The sequence below is a fragment of the Chamaea fasciata genome, unplaced genomic scaffold (assembly GCF_029207755.1).
Source record: "Chamaea fasciata isolate MVZ Bird 193981 ecotype frontalis unplaced genomic scaffold, bChaFas1.0.hap1 SCAF_12, whole genome shotgun sequence".
NCBI lineage: Eukaryota > Metazoa > Chordata > Aves > Passeriformes > Sylviidae > Chamaea > Chamaea fasciata.
Window position 1 is genome coordinate 21985434 of NW_027094097.1, and position 25528 is coordinate 22010961.

General features: G+C 51.4%; 2 protein-coding genes across 2 annotated transcripts in view; both read left to right on the top strand.

The window, feature by feature from the left end:
- Positions 1–9117, top strand: part of LOC136296109 (hydrocephalus-inducing protein homolog) — a 120878-nt gene extending 111761 nt beyond the window's left edge. The window contains 11 exon segments of the mRNA XM_066194941.1: positions 537–688; positions 1626–1818; positions 2381–2489; positions 3070–3321; positions 3669–3811; positions 4158–4379; positions 6972–7132; positions 7639–7657; positions 7659–7743; positions 8323–8763; positions 9047–9117. Coding sequence (XP_066051038.1) covers positions 537–688; positions 1626–1818; positions 2381–2489; positions 3070–3321; positions 3669–3811; positions 4158–4379; positions 6972–7132; positions 7639–7657; positions 7659–7743; positions 8323–8763; positions 9047–9117 — 1848 coding nt within the window.
- Positions 9118–11179: 2062 nt separating this feature from the next.
- Positions 11180–25528, top strand: part of LOC136296110 (hydrocephalus-inducing protein homolog) — a 94818-nt gene continuing 80469 nt past the window's right edge. Inside the window, 4 exon segments of the mRNA XM_066194942.1 lie at positions 11180–11242; positions 11911–12030; positions 14074–14208; positions 15633–15832. Coding sequence (XP_066051039.1) covers positions 11180–11242; positions 11911–12030; positions 14074–14208; positions 15633–15832 — 518 coding nt within the window.

Below are 25528 nucleotides of genomic sequence, written 5' to 3' on the forward strand. Positions count from 1 at the left end.
AGTCTGTTTTGTTCTCCAGATGCATTGCTTCCTGGGGCCCAGACTAGTCTAGCTCAGTGCAGGTCAAACTGCAGGGGAGAGCAGCAGAGCCAGGGAAGAGTTGTGTTGAATTTTGCATGTCTCAGGCAAGGTTCTGGCTCACACCTCTGGGCCTTTGGCGGGAGAAGTGAATCCTTCTGAACCTCTCCTGGACGCACACTCAGAGAGGGGCTGTCATGAACTGACATGCCAGGGTTCAAAGGAGGCATTTCCTCAGGCTCCCTGGCTTTTCCTTCACTTTGAAGGCCAGTTCCAGGTTATTTGCAGGGTTTTCCAAGCAGTGCCCACCTCCCATGTATGCTGGGGCAGCGGCCAGGGCTCAAAACACAAACTGCTTTAGCACAAGGTCAGCGTTCCCTGGGAGGGAGGGAGCCTGCCCAGGGAAACAGGGAGGAGGACACACTGCCTGGGGCTGTTCTCAGTAACGCATTTATGAATAAAACTGTGTCATGTTGAAAGGTGTTTTCTCCTAACACTGCTCTCTGGGTTCCCCCAAGGATAAAAGCCCTGTCAACAACGTTTTCAAGTTGTATGCAGTCAAGATGTCCATTCAGGGCTCATCCTGTGCTGTTGCTACGGTGACCTTCACCCCACCAGATGAGCAGACCTACGACTGCACTTTCAAGGCTTCCCTTGTCATCCCAGAAGGGTAACTGACTGTGAAATATTGGGGGAGGCTTCAGTGATAGCTCCCTCTCCACTGGGCAGGCACAGGCCTCTTGTTAGCTCTAATGCTTTCAGTAGCCATAGGCAGAGTACTTGGCATGAGATGATCTGGGAGGCAGTAACCGTTGGACAAAGCCAAAAAATGAGACTGATGGTTTATCCTTTATGAGGAATTATGAAGACATGGAAATATTAGGTAGCCAGCTGAAAGTTACTGAGATGTGCTGCAGCTGACTTGGGGATTTCCAAGGACAAAGGCCTAGATGAAGCAGTTCCTGTGCCAGCAGGTCAGCAGTCACAATTTCCTGCGTACCTGTAAAATTAAGTGCTCCTCTGATCACTGTGATTCCCTGGTATTCATTAAGCTATTTTATGTAAGGGACTGGAGCTGGTATGAAAGAGAAGCACAGTTCCTCTGCCCTGGGACCTGTGTAGTGCAGCTTTGACCTGCCCTTCCTCAACCTTTTAGTGGCTGAATTGGAACAAGAGAAGTCTAATTGCTAATATGCAATTGCTTTCTTACTGTTCTTGGAAATGATCTTTACTGATGGTGACAATGATTTATTTTTGCCTTCTTGCTTTTGTACTGCTTTCATGCTGTGCTTTTGCTTGTTGCATGTGTCTCATCTCACTGCAGCCAGGAGATTTGCCATGCCTCATCTGGTGCCTCATTATCTACCTCCTGGATGGCATGATTCAATTAACTGAAATTATTTTTAATTGTTATTGTGGAGGGCTCTTTGGAACAGATTCCTCTTGTGAATGGCGCTGAGTGGACTGGGAAGAGCCTGGTGGGGGCTGCGTTGTGTGGTTCAGGAGCCTCAGGCAGGGAAAACACTGTGGGTGGCCCTTGCTGCCTCACTCGCCCAGGGAGAAATGGGTTAGTGCCAGCTGAAATTGTTTCTGTGCCTCTCCTGCAGCCCTGTGAAATTTAAACCCCAAATCCTGACCTTCACCATCAGCGGGAAGGGGCATGAGCCGCAGCTGACAGTCGTGTGCCCAAGTGCTTGCAGCAGGAGGGGAAATTCCGAGCTGTGCTTCAAGAGGCTCCGGCTGGGGGAGTCAGAGATGCTCCCCCTGGTCATCCAAAACAAGGGCATAATACCTGTCAAGGTGAAGACCTGCTCAAGGAATGGTCTGGTTTGGGAACAAGTGCTTGTGGCACAGGGGAAGGGTCCCAGAAAACACGGCAGACCTGGGAAGAGGTGTCAGAAATTCTTTTAAAGCAAGTGACTGACATCTGTTCTCCAAGAAGGGAGTTCTTGGAAATCGTGCGTCTAGCCTTTCTTCTTTAAGTTGAACACAGGAAAGGTGGTGGAGTATTTTCCCCCATCTCTCAGGTCACCTTTTGTTCTCATGGACATGGGGTGATTTTCCAGCTCCATTAGATTGTTTTCGATCCCAGTTTACTGCATTTTAAGTAAACTTAGTTGTGGCTTAATTACATTCTGCTCATTACTTTCTGTCCTGTTTGATTCTGTGTCAGGTCCATCCAAATGCCTCTGAGCGCTCTTTTTTCCCAGCTGGTTTGACTTAACTTTTGTGCTAAGTGCTGTTTGTAGTGGGAGAGGTGCTGGGTTCCCATGCGGGACCAGCAGCACTGCGGTGTCAGTCCCTGTGTTCCCACCCTGTACTCACACCAAGTGTCAATGTGCTCTGTGCTCCCTTTTCTCAGTTCACGTTACACCTGGAGGATGAGCACGGAGCGTTCCTCTTGAAAGGCAGGGGCTCCACACTTGAGAGATTCTACACTGAAGATGCGGAAGACGACTCTGCTGTCCACGGTAAATTCATTAACCGTGAAGTGTGATCCTGCACAGAGGGAAAACGTGTGCCCTGCTCTTGGCTTCTCTGAGCAGCAGCCAGATGTTAGACACAGTTTCTTTTCTTGGGCTCTCTGTCCCCCAAGCTTTTCTTGGGGACTTTCTCCTAGCAAGTTGTAAGAAGTTCTTTGGCTCCTCTAGACAAGGTGGGTTGAGTTGTGGGGGACTGTCACTACCTCAGTGGACCCTCTGAGGTATTTGCTGCTTGAGGGAAGGCACCAGCCTGAATGGACACAGCCCTTGAGCACACAGACAACCAGCAGAAGCCAAAAGCACTCTCTGGCTCCGCTTTCCATACGGCTGGAGCTGGCTGGAAGCAGATGGAATGCGGGCTGGGCATCAACCTGAGGTTAAGCTGCTTAAGCGGTGATGTGTCTGGAGGTGGCAGTCTTGCGAACACAGGAAGAGGGTCTGGAACCACTGGGGGTAGAACCCGTGCTTAGGAGGCAGCTGATTTCAACCTCTCATTCCTCAAACAGCCTATGGAAATATTTCCTCTGTACCGCCGTATCACTTAACTCTGATTTCCGTTGCTGTGCAGAGCGTAAGCCCCCAAAGCCTTTCCTGCTTCTGCGTCCTGGGGAATCGACAAAGTTCGACGTCATTTTCAAACCCACCCTGGCTCAACGACTGGAAGGGAGGATTCGTGCGTTAGTGGGGGACAAATACTCTAACAAGACCCTAATGGAGCTGGTGGGTGAAGGCCACAAGGACGAATTCACCCTCGACGGACTGGAGGAAGGTACACAGGAGAGGAATGCTGAGAGCATTCTGAAGAAAGACATCATTGATGGTAAGAGAGGAGAGGCTGCCAAGGTGGAGCAAGGAAGAGGGAAATGTCTGATCATGTGTGTCCTCTCTCTAGCCAGGCCTGGGCTGTCACCCACCGGACTTGGTGGCCTGTGGGCGTGGCAGGCATGCCTGCAGAGCAATGTGTGCTGTGCTTCATGTGGCTGGCTTAGGGGTGTGTCAGGGTGTTTCCCTGAAAGTGGTGGGCTGGGGAGCCGCCTGGGAAACTCCCTTCCAGAGGGAGGAAGGCTTGGAGCAAGAAAGCATTGAACATACAGGTGTCTGTGCACGTGAATGGGGGTGGATGGAGCTCCCTGCATGCTGAGGTTGCCTTGTTCTCCTCCTCAACAGCTGTCAGAGCGAATCACATCCAGTTTGGGGACTGTTCTGTTGGAGAGCCCTGCAACAGGACCTTCACCATCACCAACCACACCTGTACGAAGGTCATGCGCTTTGAGTGGGAGGCAAACGCACCATTCCAGTTCTCTCCCAAGGTGAGCGTGGACGGCTCTGCCTTTCCCCATTGCTCAAGCCCTGCCCTGGTGTTCCCAGGAGCTGGCAGGCAGTCCTCACGTACCAGTGACAGCCCATTCCAGTGCCACGTAGGAGATGCCGAGATGCCAAGTCCCTGGCTTGGCAATGGCTGCCAGCCTTGCAGAAACGGCTTCATGTTATGGGAGGTGGCACCTTCTGTTCATACTTTTGTCTATCAAACTTCACATAAATCCACTCCGACGCGCAGATTCCTGGCACAGCAGCTCACCACATCAGTCCCTTTTGCTGTCAGTCCTGCCCTTGGCAGTGCTTCCAGTTTGGTTTTGACTCCCTGATTCTCCCTAGGTGGGACATCTCCATCCTGGCTGTGCCAAGGACATCACAGTGACCTTGAAATCAGATGTCCCAGCCACCTTCAGGAGGCACCTTGTGAAATGTAAGGTGACCGAGATCAACTTTGAGCTGCCAGGAGGGGAGGTTCAGGACTGCGACAACAAAATGCGCATTGTCACGTGGAATCAAACCACCAGGGAAGAGCCGGCAGCCAGGTGGCCTGGAAAAAGGAAGGCGAGAAGCAAAATGGCAAAAGAAGACAGCCCAGCTTTTACAAAAAGAGCCACGGTAACCCCCATCACTGCTGGCTGAGCAGCTCCTGCTTCCTCTGGACATTGGACAGCCGTGAGGTTCACCAGCAGTGCATTCTAGGGGAGAGGTGGATGCACAGTGACCGGACACACTCACGTGAGAGGGGGAGGCCTTTTGACAAGAGACCTTTAGCCAACACAAACTACGAGTCTGTGCCACAAGCACAAGGGTTGCAGCCCGTGTTGAATGGGAGACAATGTTTGATGATGTTATCCCACTTTATGGTGGTTGAAATCTCTTCATCTGATCTGGTGCCTTTTCACCAACAAGGAGTTAAGTCTGCTGCACTCTGTCTCTTCTTTGGAAGTGAAGTATACTTCTCCTGCATGTGCTGGTGAACTCCAAGTTTTGTCTGCATGGATACCAGAGTTTTTAGTTGTGATCTCTGTATTGTGTGGGATATCTCATCATGGAGTAGCCCAGGCACTGTATGACAGTATGGAGGAGTCTGGAGAAGGATCATCTCCAGAGACTCTTGCTTTTATTGTCATTATTGCCAAACACACTCGTCTTGGGTGAAGGTTCTTTCTGAGTTTCTGGACCATTTTAAGGCCTCTAAACCATCCTCTTTTCTATCAGAACATCTGCAGTTGGAGACTTTCCCAGTGAGATCTTTCACATCCCAAAATGCCCGTTGCCAGCTCCCTGCAGTGTGGTTGTTGCTCCACACGTGACATGTGGAGAGCACTTTCTCCTAAGACAAGAAGAAAAAGGTGCTTTCCAGAACTCTTCAGTGTCGCCTCGATTTTCAGCCTTCTGATGACTGTTTACCTATTTCCAGTGGAGTTTCTCAGGGATGTAACATAAACAAGTAGATTGTTTTCACATACCAATATGTGATGGACTTCTGAGATGACCATTGGGGTCAGAGGGGTGTCCCCTTTGTCCTCCAATCCTGGGCCAAACTCCAAATCCTGTTTAAACCCAAACCCGACAATAAACGGCGCTTTTTTTTCTTTCCTCACTTCAACCTGTCGGGTGAGTGTGGTTCTTTCGTGTCCCTACTGGCGACATCTGGTGCCCGCTCGTGAGAATTACAGTGTGTGGAGTCAGTGAGATTGTCTTCAAGGTAACGGGGGTTGTGTGTAGGTAGCCGCCTGCGAATATGGTATCCCGGAGCTCTAAGACAGAGGTTGCTGTCTTCGCCTTCTGGCGCCATCTGCTGGAACGGAACCAGGGTTTTGTTTCTGAGGAAGAGTTTCAGTGTTTATATTATTTTGGAAAGGCAAAAGGCTTCCTTATTGATGCTGGGATGGCTATCTCAGAAACTGCCTGGGGTCGCCTGGGTGGTTATCTGATTTGGGCTTTGTCTGCGAATTACGATGCAGACATGGTAAATCTGACGGTGCTCTGGAGACGATGCGATACTGTTTTAAGGAGTTATTGGGACTCCGGGGCCCCGTTGAGTATCGGCAGCTCTTTTGAGGGGCTGTCGGGCTCGGACGCTGAGGCTGAGGAGGAGGTCCTCCCCTCGGAAGCCGAGGTGGATTCAGGGTCCGAATGGGGCGGGGAGCTTACCGTTGACCCCCGGGACGCTGCGTTCGTGGATGGCGAGCCAGGTTCCCCGGGGGGCGCGGACGAGCCGCTGAGCGGGGGCTCGCCAGTTCTTGAGGAGCCGGCCGTGCCGGCCCCGACCGCTTCGCCCATTCCGGCGCCCAGGAGGCTGAAGAGCGGGGGGGTTTCCCCCTCCCCGGCGCTCTCCCGGCGCTGGCGGGGAGCGCGGCGCTGCTTCCGCCCGTCCCCACGCCCAGGAGGCGGAGAAGCGGAGGCGGCTCTCAATCCCTCTGCGCCTTTCCGGCGTCGGGGGGGAGCGAGGGGTCGCGGGCTCCGCAGGCGCCTCTGTCGGAGCCGGACGCGGTGACGACGCAGCGTCCACATCGCGGTGTGGGCCACGAAATACCCCCTCGGAACGGCGCTGGAGCCGGGGGCAGCCCCGCCCGGCGATGCGCTGAGCAAGGCGCCCGCGCGAGCGGCGAGGGCCCCGGAGGGGGGAGCGTTGATCGACTTGCTGTCGGACCCGATCCCTGTGGGCGGGCAGTCCGTCCCGCCCCGCGTGGAGCGGGCGGGGCCCTCTCTGGGCCTCTGCGCCACAGGCGGAGCCATGCTGGGGGCGCTGCCAGCCCCGCCCCGCCCCTCCCCTCCCCTCCCCTCCCCTCCCCTCCCCGTGTCAGCCCCGCCGGGCGCGGCGAGTGATGTTGCTCGTGCTGGGGAGGCTGGGCCGGGCCCGAGCGGCCCTGCACCGCGCCCCGCCCCCTCCGCGGGTTCTTCCCCGCTCGCGCCGCCTGCGCCGCTTCCTCCGCTGTCGGTTGAGTCTCAGGCGGCGGGGCGGGCTGGTGCTGCGGCTCCATCAGCCGCGCCCATCCCGGCGCCCCGTTCCCCCCCTACGCGGCGGGAAGTGAAAGTGAACGGTCCTTTCCAGTCCCTCTATGAGGCTGATCCCGGAGGCCAAAAGACTCCCTTCTCAGCCTGACTTTGTGGGCTCTGCTCGGTGATTCCTCCCTCCTCTGTTTGCAGGTGGTCAAGAGAGTCCCAGAACCAGCTCACGCTGTGCTGGAGGACAGCAGCCAGGAGGCCGAGCTGTACCTCAGCGCCGTTGTTGCCTGCAACCAGTTAAAACTGAACACGACTGTGGTCCAGCTCAAGGATCCCTTGCCCTTCCAGACAAGGAGAGCCACGTGAGTGCTGGAGGCCAGGCAGGGCCCTGTGAGCGGGAGCTGCCTTTGCCCAGGGCTGACCCAGTGCCTGCTTCCCAGAACTCTACCCCAGCCAAAACCAGCACAGGCCCATTCACGTGCACACAAAGCCAAGCAGGAGGTGGTGGTCAGGACAGGTTCAGTGCTGCCACACCCTTCTGCTGAGGACAGCCGTGGGTTTGCTTTCACTGCCTGTCACCTGTCCTCATCTGCTCAAGAATAAGTTTGCAGTCAAACCAAAACCTAAAGTCCAGAGTAAGCCCCTCAGCTTCAGTGTCCTGGGCACCATGTTGGCCCTTTCCTCTTAAACTTCCAGACTTGGAAATACATTTCTGGGCCACCCAGGACAGCGGAACGTGGCAGGGTTGCCTGGGGAAGAAGATGCTCCTCAGGAGAAATTGATGCCAGGAGTCCATCAGGCAATGTTACTGTACTATTTGCTTTGTATTTATTGGACTTTTTTTTTATTCCTCCTCCTTGCTTTTCAGTTTCAGGATGCACAACACAGGCAGGGAAGGTAGCCCTGGAATACTCCTGGGAGGAAGCTGCAGATAGTGAAGCAGTGAAGAAGCCATTCTCAACCACTCTGATGCGTAAGGGCATTTCACTCGGTAGCTGAGGGCCTGGGGAGAACACCCTGCCACTTCACTCCAAAACATGACTTGCTTTTTCATCCTTGTCCACACATCCACTTTCATCAGCATCTTCCCAGCTGCAGCTGGAGTTTTCTCCTTGCCCCCCTCTGCCTTTCAGCCCCTTTTGTTCTCGCCCTGCCACCTGTGCTCTGCAAAGGAGCTGAGGCAGACTCTGGGGAAAGCCACGTGCCTGGGTCAGGGCTGGGAAGGGGACATCAGGTCATCTCTGAGAGAAGTCTGAGACTGGGAAAAACAATGGTGTAATGCGTGAGCTGCCCTACAGCCCCTGTCTGTGTGCAGTTCCCCATTCCAGGGCAAATGCAAAGTCATTGTCTAAAACCAGCTCTCCTGCTCTGGCACGGGAGTGTGTGCTGCAGGCAGGGACCCTACTCCCAGACGCTCTATTTCCTGCTGAAAGTACTTGGCCAGAGATGCTCCAAGTGCATCCCAGCTCTCTTCCACCTACCTGCAGCAGGAGGCAGAGTTGCTGGGAACACAGGGTTTTGTCTTTGAAAGATGTCCTCTTCCTCTCTGCAGGGCGCTTCCTGTCTTCTGCTACTGTAAGGCATCAGAAGAAGCTGGTGAGTCGTTTCTGGTGGGAGCAGGACCATCCTTTTGAGATCCATCCTTCTGAGCTGTGGCAGCTGCAGCAGCTTGCCGAGCAGCACGATTCTGAGCAGCAGCAGCAGCAGCAGCAGGAGGAGGAGGATTCCAAGGAGCAGCAGCAGCCTGAGGAGCAGCAGCTTTCTGAGGAGGAGTGGCTTTACATAGAGGAGGAGGAGGAGGAGGAGGAGGAAGAGTTTTCTGAGGAGCCGTTTTATGAGGACGAGGCAGAGTTTCCGGAGATAGACCCTAATGACATGACGAAGCTATCTGAGGAGGAGCAGCTTTCTGAAAAAATTGCCCAAAGAGCAGAAATCCCCAAACAAGTCACATCAAATCATGGAGAAGCTAATGGGACGGAGCCGTGTGGTTGGAGTATGTGTATTTTACTCTGTATTATTAATTTACTGATGCTTAGTATTTCAGCAAGTAACTTCCAGGGCTTCCAGGACTGTCCTAGACATGCGATCACAAATTATTCACCAGTGCCGCTTGTTCAAGAGAAAGTCTATGTGAACAGTGGCATCTCTGAGGCTCTTGCTGCGTGTGGGGTTTTTTTGTTGGTTTTTTTGTTTTGTTTTGTTTTGTTTTTGGTTTTTTTTTTTTGTTTGTTTGTTTTTGTTGGTTTTTTTTTTTTTTTTTTTTTTTTGCCTTTCAGCTGCTTCCATCTACATTCCTGAGGGGGAAGGTTCAGGCCAGGACTGGGAGGCCTATTCTGCCCAGCATTAGCCCATTTCAAATCTTGAGACTGAGTCGTCAAAAGGTAGCCTTTTCCTGCTCTTTTTCTTTCTGTTTGTTGTGAAGTTTGAAGAGGATGTGTGCTTGTGACAGGCTCGCCTCCAGCAAAACATCTCAGTGTCCAGGTCCTGCCATTGCAAACTGCTGCTTGTGGTGGACTTGGAGTCCTGATCTGCACTAAGCCAACACAAATAACCTCTGCTGAAGCTGCTGGGCTTTGCTGGAGTGTAGCTGCCATTGCTAAAACAAGGGGGGGAAGGCTGGGGACGCAAAGGCACAAAATTGCCATTTGCCATTCTCCTGCTGAAATAGCCGCCTCTTGCTTAGGTGCGGTCACCAGCAAATGCTTGGGGTCATAGGATTCCCTCCACAGTGGCAGCGTTGGCCTTTGAAGGCCGAGTAGCTGCAGTAATTACTTCAGATTTAACAAAACTCATTGCATTCATGCTTTGGGTTGGAACCCTGACGTGGTGTTAGATTTTGCAGGCTGCCAGATGTACAGGGGACTCACCCTGGGCAGAGGGGAATGGATGTGCTTTATGTGGATCAGTGCCTACTTAGAGGTGTGTTTAAAGCTGCTTTTCTTGCAGGACTGGCTCAGTATAAAGCCCACTCCAAACGGGTAGGTGACCGAGGTGGGCAGTTGAGCAGGAAATTGGCAGCATGAGATGTGTAACAAAGTGGTTAAGGATCGCCCTGGAGAGGGGGGGTTGGGAACACCTCAGAGAAGGGCACCACTAAGGGGACAGCGTGCTGCAGCCATTCCCTTGGGCAGAGTGTGCCTCCTGTCAAGTCACGGAGGATTCCTGCTTGTGTCTCTGGAGTGACAGCAGTGTGTCTGGAGAGGGCAGACAAAGCAGGGGAGAGTTTTCTCAAAGCAAGGTCTCTGCTCCAGAAGCATTTGTTGCTGTTGTGTCATTCCAGATGTGCTCTACAACGGTATTAAATAAGATGGCAGTAACAGGTTACAAGAAAGCACCCGTTTAAAAAGGAGATGCCAACTTGCTGAGAAAAGAACTGACCCTTATCCTCATTCAGCAATCACCTCATTTGTCTTTTTCCTAACTTCTGTGTTACTTTACTTTTGCCTTTACCTCTGCTAGCAATGCACTAACTTTTAAATACAATTAAAGGGGACAAAATCATCCAAGCAAAAGAAAGCTGTTTATTAGTAACGATTCAACTGAGCTGGGTGTGTCTCCCTCTCCCCGGAGACGAACAAAGACACCCTCCAGCAAAATGGCAATCTTTCTATACCCTTTATACCTGCCTGGGGCGGCCCCCGGCCCCTTTCCCGTTGGACGGTACTCGGGAACTTCCATTCGCTCTGACCACCAACCTTTCTGTCCCCTCCCCTCTCCTCCTACTTCCTTTTGGTCAGGTCTTCAACCACGTCCTTCTCCCAGCTCACAGCAGCATGCAACAGACCAACCTGAAAAAATCCAAACCACAAACAACACACAGAACCAACAACTTTCATTCTTTAACTTAATAACTGTTACAAATGGCAGGAGACACAGTTTCCTCCTTTAAATGCCTTTATTAATAAGCAGGGGTCTTCAGGAGTGGCCTACGCCGCCGCTGCTGCTGCTCCCTTTCGTCCACACCGCTGAGAAGGAGGTGCAATCCACTGTGCTGCCTGCGCTGCAGAGCGGGACTTGTCGGCTCACGGCAATTCCAAAGAACTCCTCTTGGCTTCTAGAGTCCAGGGGTCTCTCGCTCTTTAAGTCCTTTGGAAGTTATGGTGAGATAGAAGAGCTTGTCTATGAATACCCTCGGCATAAATACCCTTGGGTATGGTCAGTCCAGTGCTGTCCTTGGCAGATTTAAATTTTGAGTTGGCTCGTTTCGGCCAGGGGCTCTTGGTGTTGATATGGTCCCATCATGCAGCTGGGCTCTTTCAATTTCCATAAGGGTGGCAGCAGCAGCCTGACTGACAGGCCGGTTGTCAGCAGGAAGGAGGAAGAGGATCCGACAGGTAGTAGGAAGTGGAGCAAGCAGGGAACGAGCCAGTGGGACAGGCTGGGTGCAGGCAGGTAGAGCAGCAGCAGAAATGGAGAGCAGTGATGCCAGGGAGCAGCAACGGCTTGACCCGACGGAAAGGCGACGGAATCAGGTAAGTGGGATTTTGGGGTAAGGGATACAGAGTGGACAAAACTGCTAAACAGCATTATAACTCTTGAACTGATTTTAACTAAACATTCCAACTCTATAGCCAACAACTTATAACTCCATAACAATTCTCATCCATCACAATAACCTTTTGACATTGTTCAGCAAAATATCACCTCATCTCTCACACCTCCTCTGGTACTGTTCTCTTCTTACTGATGTCTAAGTTCTAGATGAAAAAAAGATATTTGCAGTTGTGTGGGCCTCAGTTTCCCTGTCTCAGAACAACGGACATCCCAAAATTGTTTCCCATGGAGTCTGATGTAAATTTATGGGTTTTACTTCCTCCGTGAGTCCTCAGTCAGTGCCCCAGAGCTCTGTGACCTCATGGGCACAGGGCAGTCCTCAAGGTAAGTGCTGCCTGGCATTCTGGAGAAGGAAACCCGGAGAAATAGGTGCCAAAAGAGCAGCTTGGCTTGAGCCTGCTCTCTGTGGCCCTGCAGCTCTTGATCAGCTGAGAGCAGAGGTGGGTGAGCTACTGTTTCCCTAGTGTGGCCTGGGCAGAGGTGCTCGCCATGAGTCTGTACTTCAGTGGGGATCAGTGTAAGATTCTCCTTCATGAACCTTCCTCCCAGCAGCTGAACGTCTCCCTGCTCTCTCTTGCCTCTCCAGCTGTCATCAACTCCCCGGAAAAAGAGATCGTTTCGCGTTTCCCCACCAGAGGTGGTATTTCAGAACTTTGTCGTTCATGAGGTCTATGAAATGGTGGTGTCTCTCATGAATAAGGGCGAGGTAAGTGCTGGGACATGGAGTGTTAACACTGTGCTGGAAGAGTGGTGTAATTCCCATAGTGTACAGCAAAGCAAGTTATCTGCTGCAGCACATCCAGAAGAAAATGTCTCAGCATCTTGTTCTGCACGATGGTGGAAATCTTCCTGTGCTGGGAACTCTCCCCTGATTTTGCCCATGGGCTGACAGTATCTATCCCAAAGGAGTTTCCTTCTTTTGAAAGCTCTGATTGATAGGAATGTTGAGGGTTGTACAGTTCTTACCTGCTCTCATGCTTTGCTTGAGTCTATACCACATCTTGTGTCTCCTTGGTTAATCTTGGTTCCTGGTAGGAATTTCTGCCTCTCTCAGCCTGTTTGGCTCCCTTTGTGCAGCTCACAGTCAAAGCTCAGGGGCTGAGTCGTCTACGCTTTCTGCTGGAATCACTATCATTAGTGGCACTGGCACGGCAGGAAATGTTCTGAAACAGCCCTGGAATCAGATTGATGTAGCAGAAGCAGTAGGAGGCCTTTAGGTGCCACTTCAGGCTCCTGCTAAGCTTCATCCAGCTCTGCTCAGGTTTTCCAAAAGCAGCATGGTGCTCTGCTTTCCCTTTGGAGAACCACAGCACATCCAAAGCCATGTGCTCCTGTTTTGCAGTTTCCCAAGAGAGCTGAGAGGGAAAAAGTTGAAAAACGTCAGCAGTCGTGTTGGACTCTAAAGGGGAAAACTGAGACCATTTGAATTTCAGTCAGGGAAACATTTTCTTAAATGAGGCTTGTGCCAAGAGTGGGCTGGTGGGAAGAGACAGGAAGGACTCAAAATCATCTGGTTTAGACTTTTTGAGAGCATTTTGGTGCTCAGGGGTTGATATCTATGTGTTGAAAATGCATGTTTGCTGTGTCTGTGTATCCCAGAGAGCAGAACTTGGCCTGCTGGCTGCAAGCGGGAATGCCCAGCAGCCCAGCTTGCCTGCACAGGCAGCAAGAACCCCTGGAGAGCCAAGGTTGGCTTTTAATACTGAAACCACACTGTGAGTCAGTGCTGGTCATGTTTTGAAATATTCCCCCCGCAGGCCCGGCCCCCCTCCCCGGGGCTAGCTCTGGAGAGGCTTTGGAGGAATATCTCCGAAGGGACAGGACAAAAGATTTCAAAAGAGGTTCTTACCCCCAGATTATTCCAAGTCGTTTATTCCTCAAAGGGGTCCAGGGGCCAAAAGAGAGAGAACAAAGAAATCCAGGGGTCTTATCTAGTCTCCTATTTTGGGAGGGTCCTGGCATTCAGCCAATTAGGTGTGGACATGTAGGGAGGAAATTCCAGAAGGGTCAAAAGGCGAGAGACCATTCCCCTAAAGAATTGCAAGGTTTCTCCAGGAGGAAAATGCCTTTGAAGCCCGCAGTCAACAGGCACAACCTGTCTGTGTTTCCATCACTTTCGGGGAGGTGATTGCTGTAATCAGTTGATGATTCTTCCTTGCTGCTTTACTGGCGCTTTAAATTCTCTTTGTCATCTCCCTTTTTTAGGGATTGCTGTGTTCCTTCTTTTGCTTTTCAGGTTTGCTTTTGTTCCCAGTAAGGCCACAGTGTTTGGTCTCCTCTCTTGCTGCTCTGCCTGCATGACTGTATCCCCCAGAACTGCCCTATCCAAAGCTGACCTGCTAGAAAGGAATTTCTTCCTCCCCGCAGGAGAATGTGCTGTTATGCTTTCAGGTAGCCCATTCCCTCCGTGGAACACGACTGCATAGCTGTGTGCAGGCAGAAATCAGCAGGTTTTTGGCCCTGTTGAATATGCAGATGATTTGGTTCAGGTGCTCTTGTCTCCATCCTGCCGGTGCTGACCTGCTCGGCCCTTCCTTCCCACCAGGCACTGCCCTACTGCCCCTGGCCAAAATGCTGGAGCCAGACAGAAGGGATTCAAGTTCACCCTTGGGAATTCTGTGCCTGTACCTCCACAGCAGAAAGGGCTTTGGAAAAGGGGTCAAGGAAGGACGTCACCAGGGCATGGACAGGTCTCCTCTTGTCCTGTTTCCTCAAGTGGCAAAATCATGGTTCCATGTCTTTCCTGCAGAATCTTCAGGGGGTGCAGGTCTCCATGGAGAGCTCACCTTACTTCCAGCTGGCGGGCCCCAGTGATGCATGCCGTGCCGTGCCAGGAGGCGCCATTACCGATGTGCACGTCCACTTCACTCCTGACGAGAACAAGGTGAGACTGGAGGAGCCAAAACACAGATTTATCTCCAAAGCCATTGTTGTCCCTGCACTCTGGGTACAGCCCATGCTGTGAGCTTGGCTCCAGGCCGTGGGCAGGCAGCCTGCAGCCAGTCCCAGCTTGGCATGTGCTGTCAGGCCCTGCACCCAGGCCTGACAGGCCCTGCTTCCCCTCGCTGCACATTCCTCTGAGCATTCCCAAGGGAAGAAAGATGCCCAGGGAACAGTAGGCAAACGGTAGAGGGGTGTTGATAGATGTCTGGCCATCTCTAGGTATAGTGGAAGGGGTTTCATTATTCTGCAAAGTACTAGAGGAACAAAGAGGTCAGAGAGCTTTCCGCCTTCCTGACGGGCAACAGCTTCCCTGCCTCACCCGGGGCTGGAGCAAGGACGGTGCTTTTTCACACCCTCTGTTCTCCAGCCTTGCGGCTGTGCTGTCCCAGAGCACAGCTGACCATGACACGGCTGCAAGGCCAGGGCAGAGGATGTGCTGTGCCCGTGGGCCCAGCCTGGCACAGGCACACTGAGCTCTAGGTGCCCTTAGTCAGCAGGAGCTTGGTGAGCTGCAGGGGACTTGGACACCTGCCTGAAAGAGCTCGTGTAGGGCAGGTACAGCCTGCAGGCAGGCAGACCTGTGGGCCCAGAGCCGGTGGCAGCGACACTGCTGCGGCTCTGTCTTCATGCCTGTCACTGTGGCTGCTCTGTCAGCTGGCGCCCATTCCATGCCAATTGTGCTTTTGCGTGCAAGTTTGAACACCAGTGCCGAGGCCCTGGCAAGTCTGCTCTCAGCGCTGTGATCTGGAGGCTCGTTCATACAGAGGGGTTTAGGACATGGCATGGAAGGGAGGAGGCCTTGCAGGGAAACAAAGAGAGGCTCTTTGCAACAGCATCCTGCTACCTCTTAGCACTGTTCTTCTCGTGACTTGGTTGGAGAGGCAAAGTTAGAGGGGAGTTCTGAGCAAACAGATATTTCTACACCAGGCCAGAGGTCCAGGATCTCTTTGGGTGCAGCTGTTCTCTCAGTTTCCTTTTGCTGCTTAGATTCAGTTTAACACTTTGTCCTATTCTCAATCAGTGGGAATATAGTAACCTAAGGAGGAATGTCCTGTGTTCCCTAGCTCCATGTTCCTTAGAAGGGACTTAGGAATTATTTAACATCATTAAAATTGAGAGTAAAAATTATGGTGGCCCTGGGCACTTGTCTGTATGACCCAAGTGACACAAGAGCTTAATGCCACTGAGATAGGTTTTGCAAAGTGCACTGCTGCCTTTAAAATGTGAGATATTAGTAGAACTTATTGTTCATTTGGGGGTAGAATAGGTAAATTGATACCCTTGAAGGGATATAGGAAATGGCTTTTCTTCTGCCATGGAGATGGCACCAAATGACCTGTGCTGAGACAGTTTCTTTTCCTGCAGGTTTATTCCCATGAGCTCGTCTGCGTCAGTGGAGAGGAAAGGATAGTTGTGCCAATTCGGGCCATCCCTGCCCGAGCTATCCTGGACTTCCCAGACGAGCTGGACTTCTCAAAGTGTCCGGTCAAGGGCAGCACCCGCAAGAGTCTGCTGATTCAGAATTGTGGTAGTGTGGCAGCTCATTACCAGCTGAGCACCGAGAGGTGAGGCAGCTCATCTGTCCTTGTGCAAAACACCTTTGGGGGATAACAGAGTTGGGAAAGAACAACAGAAGGAACCAGAGCATGGGAGCTGCTGCCCTGCGTCGCCGGCTGGAAATGGGCAGGATGGATGGCATCTGCTCTTGCTTTCAGTGTTCTTAGCAGGATGCAGCCTTTGAGCTTTCTCTGCCCCAGATTTCCTGGGGGGTGCTGGAACATGTTCGTTGCTGGCTTGCGCCCTCCTGAGCACAAGCAGCTTCTGAAATGGGTACTCACCACTGTCAGCCAAACAGACCCATTCTCTGGGAGGACACAGGCACATGGCTTTCCAGTGGTGCCTGCATCAGATGCCCAACATGAGCTGTGTTGCAGGCAGCCGGTGCAGTTCCTGTTACTTAAAGCTGATCTGATTTCCCTTGTCAGCTGAGGGCATCAGTCCCCTCTTCTGTTCCACGATGAACCTTTGAAAGCCGGTTTAAAATTTCAAACACGTGCTTTAAATCTCTGAATAAGGTCGTGCCCCCTTTCATTGAGATCTCATTTTATATATTCTGAAGTTCCTGTGTTTCTGCTGTTTTTTCATTTTGGTTTGTGTTAAATGTTTGCCAAAAGATCATGAATTCTTCATTGGGAACTTTCATAAATGTCAAGCTCCTCCAAGGCCTATCAATACACCACATGCCCATAGGCATAGGCACAGGTGTATTAGAAACATGAGACATTTAGTGACTATGTGAAAAGCAATTGGGCTGATTTAGAAGATAAAAGTATAGAATAACTTTCTCTAGAGGGGACCTCTGGAAATTGTCCGAGCAAATACGCTGCTCAAAGCAAGACCAGTGTCCGGGGATTGCAAGGGGCCATTGGGAGATCTGGAGTTGTCTTTAGATGCCATACAAGGAAACAAACATACAAATGGACTAGTTAAAAAGCCGAAGAAGACCTATTAAAACCCCTCCATGACCTTATCTTTTCTGCCTGTCGGGTGCAGTAGTGATTCATTGAAAGGGTAGATCTAACAGGATGAGAACTATCTTAAGGAACAGCTGACAATTAACTCACTATATTGCTCTAATCAAGCCATAAAAGGCCAAAATTTATCCTGCCAGCCCCATCTCTTGGCAGTGGTTTTCATTTGGTTATTATAGCGTCAGGGATGTCTCCTTCACAGTCCTTCTTATCTGTGGGCTCAGGGAACAGCTTAGTGATGTTGACTGAAATTCAGAGGAGTTAAGTTTAACTGTAGAGCTTGTGTCCTTGGGTCTTGGGGAGCCAGGTCTATATGAGAGATGACTGCTCCAGCAGGAACAGGGGAGTCTGGTGGGTACAGCCTGGGGTGGGATGTAGGAGATGCAAGGGCTGATTTGCACTCAGTTTTTCAGCCCTGACAACTGAAACTTGGCTGGATCCTCTTCTCCTGGTAATTTGAAAATAAGAAGATATCTTCTTTCTCACGCAACCCCTGAGGTCACTCCCAGGAGTGTTATTCGCATCCTGCCATCTGAGGGCAGGAGTATGTAACATGGGGCAGGAGTGGGAAGGGAAGGGAAGGGAAGGGAAGGGAAGGGAAGGGAAGGGAAGGGAAGGGAAGGGAAGGGAAGGGAAGGGAAGGGAAGGGAAGGGAAGGGAAGGGAAGGGAAGGGAAGGGAAGGGAAGGGAAGGGAAGGGAAGGGAAGGGAAGGGAAGGGAAGGGAAGGGAAGGGAAGGGAAGGGAAGGGAAGGGAAGGGAAGGGAAGGGAAGGGAAGGGAAGGGAAGGGAAGGGAAGGGAAGGGAGTGCTGAAGTGTGGCCAGGGACTCCCTTAACTGGCAGCTTCTCTTTCTGGCAAAATTCCTGACAAAACAATAAGAAAAAAATCCTGTGCCTTGCCCACACCAGGCACCGATCCCCCAAGCCCCAGCAGAGACCTGCAGCAGTGCTGGCTCACCCTCGGGGCAGATGTGGGAGCTCGTACAGTAATCGGGCTCCGGGGCTGCTGGGGCCTTGTCTTTCCTCCTCTCTCCCCAAAGTCTCACATCCAGCACATAAACATTGCTGGCCCAAGGCTTCTCCATCAGCCACTAGTGATGTTCTCACTAGTGGTAATGGAGCAGGTCAGGCCCATAACTGCAGCAATAGGTCCTTAGTGAGCAGAACCTGAAGCAAGTTCATCAGCTGTCACTACTGACATGAATGAAATTCAGCTTGCCAGATGTTCTCTATATTTTTGTGTGTGATAAGTTCATCACCAAACTCCCCAGAACACCCTTTCTGTGCACAGATTGACCACCAGCAAAGCACTGAGGAACTTTTGTTTCCTCAGTGGGGCTGTGGAAGAGCACAAAGCCCAGCAACTTCTGGGCAGAAGCACATTTCACCTGAGCTGTCCCTGAGCATCAAAGCACGGAGTCTTGTGTTTGTCAGGCAAGAACTGTTCACCTGGTGACCAATCCTAATTGCTCCTGTTACATCCAAAGTGCACCAAGACATTTGCGTAATTATTTCCAACACATTGCGCAGAGTTTGTCTGGTGAGCCAAGCAAACAGTTACCAGCCTGGATGACAACCCAGGGCCCCAGACTGCACTGCTGGTAAATACACAAAACCCTCCTGTTCTGCCTCCTCGATGTGCTCCTGCTAATGGTGCTTCATATGGCTGGGATTGGATCCTTCAGATTGTAAATGGCATCCTCCTTTTGGGTCTTGTTTCCATGTCACTGTATTGCTCTAATCTGCATTTGCACTCTTTCAGAGTTTTGATTGCTCCTTTTTGTAGAGCAGCTTTCATTGAAATGCTGACAAAATGTGCTAATTCAGGATCTTTTCAAGGTAAAATAAACCAAAGAGCCACGCTGCAAATTCAACAGTAGTTATTCCGTGGTCTTCAAGAGAAAGTTCCTTCTCCCTGTCTGATTCCTAGGCTGTAATCTCACAAGAGAGATAGTGCCCTAACATTTGCATCTCTTGAGAGGAAGTTTATAGGTAGCAGGAAATGAGAAATTCCTGAGGCAGTCAGCGTCAAGTTATGCATGCAGATAGCTCTTAACTCTCTCTGTGCTTTTCACAAACCATTCTCTGATGGGATTGCTGGCAGTCAGAAGGCTGGATGCAGAGTATGGGGGAGATTAGGTCGTTTTATCCCACAGGATCTTCTGAGGGCTGGATCTCCTCAGAAGTGGGTCAGTAGCTGTTTCTGATCCTGGCTGTTCTGTCTGTCTTGGCCGTAGTTTGTTTGCTCCCTGCTTGCCCAAGTGAGCTGAAGTGACCTGCACTGCAGAAAGAATGTCATGGCCAGAATTCCCCCCAAGTCCTGATCCTCTCTTTGTGTTGCAGTCCTTTCTCCGTGGTTCCAGCCGAAGGAATTCTGGGCCCTGGTCACACCATGCAGGTGACAGTGGGATTTCACCCGCTGACGTGCGGTGACCATTTCGGGTCCCTGGTGGCGCGCTGCATAGGTGAGTGCTGGGCAACGCATGGGACACAGGACAGTTCTCCACCATCACTCCCTGTTCATCCCCCTCAATTCCCTCTAGATGTACCTCCTCTGTTCCAGCTCTGCCCCAAAGAAAACTGAAATAGCTGGTGTTTAAATGGTTGAAAAAGTGGATCCCCTCTAACAGGGCTGAGATTTTTGGAATTCTGTTTTGCTGGGTGTTGCAGAGTGGAGGAAGGAGGAACCCTGATTCTCCACTACTGTGTGGCTACGCCTGGGTGAAGTTTTATTTTACTCCTGGGCAGTGCTGTATGTGAACTGCGAGGTCTCCATCAGACTCTCTCCAATGCAGTGTATTTCTTGCACACCTCTGTCCTGTATGCCGCTTCTCCACTGGCTTGTCACAGACCCTTTTACTATGTTGCCCTCTACACATCCATGTAGTTTTTGCCTAATAACATCTTCAGGCCCTCAAGTTCCTGTATGGTGACAAATCAAGACAAATTTTTCCTCGTCCCCATTTCCCAGGCCGTTCATGCTGTTGCAAACCTCTCACATCTCCCATTTGATTTCTAGACTGAGGAATCCCATTCAGACTTCATATAGAAGCTGCTCTGTACTTATTAATCTTTCCTTGTCCTTTTGTATTTAACCTGAAATGCTCCATCTTGGTTTTTGAGATCAGGACAATGTAAAATATTTCAAGACTGATGGGGCTGTGGGTTTGGACAGGAAGATGACGATGATGATGATTTTTATGGTGTTCATTTTGTAGTGGTTTGTCATATTGCAAAGCCAGGCCGGTTGTGTTTCCTCTCCTGTGTCCCCTCCTGCTGTGGGCTGTCACTTCACCTGTTCCTCTGGGTCTCCTTTTTCTGCCCACATGCCCCCAGGCGTATTTGCTTGTCAGCAACAAGGGATCCAAGGGATCAGGAGGGGCAGGAGTCTCGTGGGATGCGCAGGGGAGACCTCGGCAAGCCAGGATTGACCAGGGCTCCTCAGTGTCACCTGAAGGACTTTGATGCAGAAATCCCAGTGGTCTGAGTGGGTCACCTGAGCACATCTGACAAATCCCACTGTACATACTGTCACCTTGGGGCCAAATCTCTACAAACACCTTGGAAATAAGGTGGTTAAGGAGGTGCCCAGGACATCCTCACGCCGTACACACAGAGCTGTCAGGACGTGATAAATGTACTGATCCATGGAACTGCTAATACATTTAAAAGCTATGACACTTTCTTCCGTGACCTGTGGTTTGCTTTGTTCCTTGTGCTTCCATCAGCAACTGAGCTAGCTGAGCAAAGACTCTGCTTTGTTCCAGGTGAAGAAAGTTTCTTCACATTCCTTCGCGCAGAAGCTGCAGATGTCAACATTGGATTGAGCACATATTCCATGAAGGTTGAGAAGACTTTCATCACCACATCAAGCCACACAAGCATGTTCATCAGAAACAGGAGTAACATCACAGCCCACTTCCAGTGGAAGATGTTTCCTACTGAGGTAGCCGACAATGAAGAGAAGAGGAGGTTGGTTTGAAAGATACGTTTCAGTGAGATACATGGCCCAAGACTGAAACTAATGCATGGCCTCAGGGGGGTGTTGGTGATTTTGAATGGTTTAGGCCAAGTAAACCATCCCTGGCCTTAGGGTGTGTGTCCCTGGGCTGCAGGAGCTCAGCACAGCATTCCAGTTCCATTTATACTCCAACCAAGGATGGCATTTTGGGAAGGAAAGGTTGATTGCAATGACTGGATTTCCTCAAGTTCTAATTGGGCTTTTGCCTCCCTAATCTTCTTCCTACATGACCTGGCAACATCCTTAAACGTTTCCTGAGTTGCCAGCCCCTCTTTGCAAAGGCGATACGCCCTCTTTTTTCCCCTTAGTTCCTTCCAAATCTCCTTGCCCATCCAGGCTCGTTGTCTTCCCTGTCAGCTCATCTTTCAGCACACAGGGACAGTCTGTTCCTGTGCCTTCAAGACTTCTTTCTTGAAGTATGTCCATCCTTCCTGGACCCCTTTGTTTGTAATGGCTGTTTCCCAAGGTCCTCTCCAAAACAGTCTCTTGAACAGGCCGAAGGCTGCCTTCCAGAAGACCAGAGTGGAAGTTTTGTTGATGCCCCTCCTTGTTTCACTGAATGTTGAAAACTCTGTTATTTCACAGTCACTGTACCCCCAGACAGTGGTGAACAGATGAAGTTCTTTTAGTTCTTAGGGAATCTCCTGGTGATATCCAGTACCTGGATCCCAGGGAGGCAGCAGGCTTCCCTGTGGAACGGATCCGCTCGATATACAGGGCCCTCATTTCCCCTTAGAAGGGATTCACTTACTACCACTACCCTTCTTTTCTTCGTAATACTTTTTTCCAATTACATTTATTTTCATGCCAGTTTGTGTCCTAGCCTGTCACCAGGACATTTTGTTTTTCCTTACTTCCAGTCTTAGGGATGGTGTTAGCTCTAAGGCCTACTCTCCTGCTGTCAGAGATGCTTTTGAGATCTCAGAGCAGAGAGGACTTTTTTTTATGAGAGGAGCTAGTGCAGGATCCTTTCCCTCTCTGGCCATTCTACTACCATGCACTGGGATGGGACCCAAAAAGCTCTGGATCCTGAAAAGATGATCTCTCCAGGAGTTTGCTGTCTGTCTCCTGCACCAAGAAGTCCCTTCCCCTCTCACAGCCTCTGTTTTCATGCATATAAAACCTTGGATGTCACTGAAGGGATGCAGTGCCTGAATTCATCAATTTCCTCTGGAAGTGCTCTGGGATGCTCTTGTGAAAGGCAGTGTAGGGAACAGGGCAGGTCCAAAATGGAAGAAACAAAGAGCGATGCTGGTAACACGTAACCACAACCCAGCTTCGTCTCCCTTTCCCAGGGAAGTCCTGCAGTGGGTGCTCCGTGATCTTTATCTGCTTCCCCTGAGCAGCTCAGTGGTAGGAAAAGCCAGCTGAGGTGGCTGGTGGATTCTCCCTCAGTTTTGGCAGAGGCTTTGAGGCAGGAGATTCTCTTGAGGGATGCTGGCTTTCCAAAGCTCTCCTGAGCTTGCAAGTGTGGAGTAAAGCTACCTGCTGAGCTAGTGCACAACAAGTTATCTTCTGATCCGATTGGGACCCTCGTGGCTTGGGGTCAGCCCTTGCTGGGGAGCTGCCGCTCCTCCCCAAGTGCTTTGCTCTCCCGCACTTCCGCTTCTCTCTGCAAATATGCGGCTCATTAAATGACCTGCTGGCTTTGTCTCTCCCTGCGGCTGCAGGCAGTGTGATTTGCTGGAGCCACCACCAAAGGTCTGGATGGAAGACTTCATGGAGGAGAAAAAATAAAGAAGGTGAAGGGCTTTTGTGAAAATTGCACCGCCCTCCTGAGCCAAAAGGTCCAGGAGGAGAAGGCAAAGGTGCAAGAAGACCCCCTGCTGTTCTCCAATGACTTTTGTTTTCATTGAGCCAATGGTAAGTGATAGCTGAGAACCTCATTTTCCTCCTCTTCCTTCTCTTCCTTCTCTTTCTCCTTGTCCTCCTCCTCTTCCTTCTCCTCCTTCTCCTCCTTCTCCTCCTCCTCCTCTTCCTCCTCCTCCTCCTCCTCCTCTTCCTTCTCCTCCTCCTCCTCCTCTTCCTCCTCCAGCCCACCCTACCCCCGCCCCTTCCCCCGGGTGCGGTCACTCAGCAGGTCCTCAGCTGGCTCGGTGTGCTCAGAGGGAGGACATGGAGTTTCTGGTGCGGCTGCAGAGCTAACTGCTGAAAGTATTTCTGCCCTGCAGGCTCAAGGCAGGGCTGGGAGCCTGACAAAGCTGAGCTCTGCTGCCAGGGCTCGAGCTCAGGGCACTCCGTGTCCTTGAAGTGTCCACAGGGAGCAGTTTTTGTAGGTAGGGGCTCCCCCGACACGTGCTGCTGCGTGGGGTTCAGCGGAGGGTGTTGGAGCAGTGCCAGTTCACGGATTGACCTGAAGCATGCAAGGGTTCGCTGGGAAAAGGAGGCCAAATTCAGCCCAAGGTTAATCGTAGAAATGCCTGTCCCTTCCTCTAACCACGACTCGCACTGTTTGTGAGTCTCCCAGTGTCATCTGTGAGCCTGGACACAAGGGTGGGAGGTTATAATGGGCATTTTGAGTTCTCTTGCACACGGGGACAGTAAACCTTTTCTTTTTCTGTTTATGCAAGCAAACGCCCATGTCCTCCCATCAGCCAGAGCCCTGATTCTGAGTATTGGCATTGTGAGAGATGATGAATGCCTGGTGTCTGCACAGTGCAAAATCCCTTCTCATCCTGGAGTAAATCCTAGAATAATCCCAACCTCTGCTTTCTTTGAAAAAAGGTTAAACTAATATTTTTCTTTCCAAGGAAGGGGATCGTGTTCTTGGTTACTCCTATGGCCCATCTAAGGCCAAGAGCCACCAGTGCACAATGGCAGTTAGGTACCACTGTAGCTGACTGCAGCATGATGTGACCAGGAGCTTGTGTCAGAGCAGCAGGAACATTGTGGAGAGTGGGGGCTGATCAGCTGAGCATTGAGAGCGCCCAGTGGTGTGTTGAGCTGGGTTTAGAGTGTTTCCTTGGGCTCCTTATGTTGTTCACTCATCACTGATGCTCTGAAGAAAGGCTTAGAGGAGTGGTTGAAAACAAGAAGTGTGAAGTTTGAAGATAAATCTTTTTCTGTCTCTTTCTGTTTCAGGAGGGAGAGATTGGGCCACGTTGTTCGGCTGAAATCAAGGTGACCTTTAAACCCCTGGAAGCACTGGAGTATCAGAGTGTGGCCTACTGTGACATCTCAGGTACAGCTCCTTTCCCCTGCTTCTCTCACCCACAGTGAAGCCATGGAGCAAGCCTGAGCCCACTGGGCTCCCATGTAACTGCTGGGAAGAGTTCCTGGTCAGCAGGGCAGTGCTGGCACATCCCCAGTGTCCCTGCAGCTTCCAGGGAGTCTCCCATGCAAGGCCAGGGCTCGGAACACCTGTGTCTGGATTGCTGATCCCAGAACAACCCAGGCAGTGCAGGGAGATGTTTTCATGGCACGGCTTTGCCAGCATTTCCTCAAAGGCCAAGGAGCTACAGAGCAGAACAGCTTTAGTGAACAAGCACTAAGCCCCTCTAGACCACTGACCTCCAGGATGGGTCCATTTGACGTGGATCCATCATCAGGCAGTAGGAGCTGAGTTAGAAATGTGCTCCCTGAGCCTGGATCACCTCCAGACACCACCAGGCCAGCGGAGGCGGAGCCCCGCTGAGCCCAGGGTGTTGGTAGAAGGACCACCCTTGGCCAGCACCTGCTTCTCTCCCTGTGTGGGAATTGTCACCTTGCAGCTCTCAGTCTGTGCAAACAGAACACAGTGCCGAGTGTCAGAAGTGGAGGACAGCAGTCCTGTGCTGCTGGGCCAGGTGGTTTGGCAGTTGTTGCCTGGCAGTTTGCCAGGTAGCAATTGCCAAAGTCTTCGTGAGCTTTGTGCCTTCACCGAATGGATTTCAAAGCTCCTCTAAGTGCATGGGGAGGAAACCCTAGAGTCATAGTATGTTAAGGATGGAACGGACCTCAAAGACTGTCTAGTGCCAAGGCCCCTGCCATGGGCAGGGACACCTCCCACTAGACCAGGTAGCTCCAAGCCCCATCCAGCCTGGCTTTCAACACTTTCAGGGCTGGAACCTCCACAACTCCCCTGGGGAACCTACTCCAGCGTCTCACCACCTCACAGTAAAAAAATTCTTCTCAATATCTAACCTAAATTTCCTTTCTTTCAATTTATACCTGTCACTCCTTGGCCTGTTGCTACAGGACACCAGAGATGTTTTAAACTCAGCAAACTGGTGGCTAAAATTGGAAACCAGCCCAAGGAATGGGTTAGAAATTGCAAGTCAGCCCCAGGGGATATCTCCTGAGGGAAGAGAAGGGTCCATATCTTCTGCTGCAGCATCAAGAGCTGGTTGCATGCAGCTCAGAATCAGGGTCTAGCATTGAGGCAGCCTGGAAAATCCAGTAGAACAGAGGGAATTATTGTACTGAAATGGACATCTCTCCCCAGGCCGTGAGAGCAGGCTGGCCCTGCGCCTCAGAGGGGAAGGCCGCGGACCCTTGGTTGAACTCAGCTGTGATACCCTGAACCTTGGGGAAGTTTTTGTCAAAACCGCCCACACCCATGAGGTGAGCACCAGGGGTTGGGATGGATCCTGATGGCTCCTGAGGCAGCAGCAAGCCTGGTGGACCTGTGGAATTCCTGGCAACCTGGGCAGTTGTGAGCAGGGAATATCTGATGTACCGGTCAAATCTGGGCGGGGGGGGAAGGGGGGGGGTCCAGAAAAATGTGTCTGT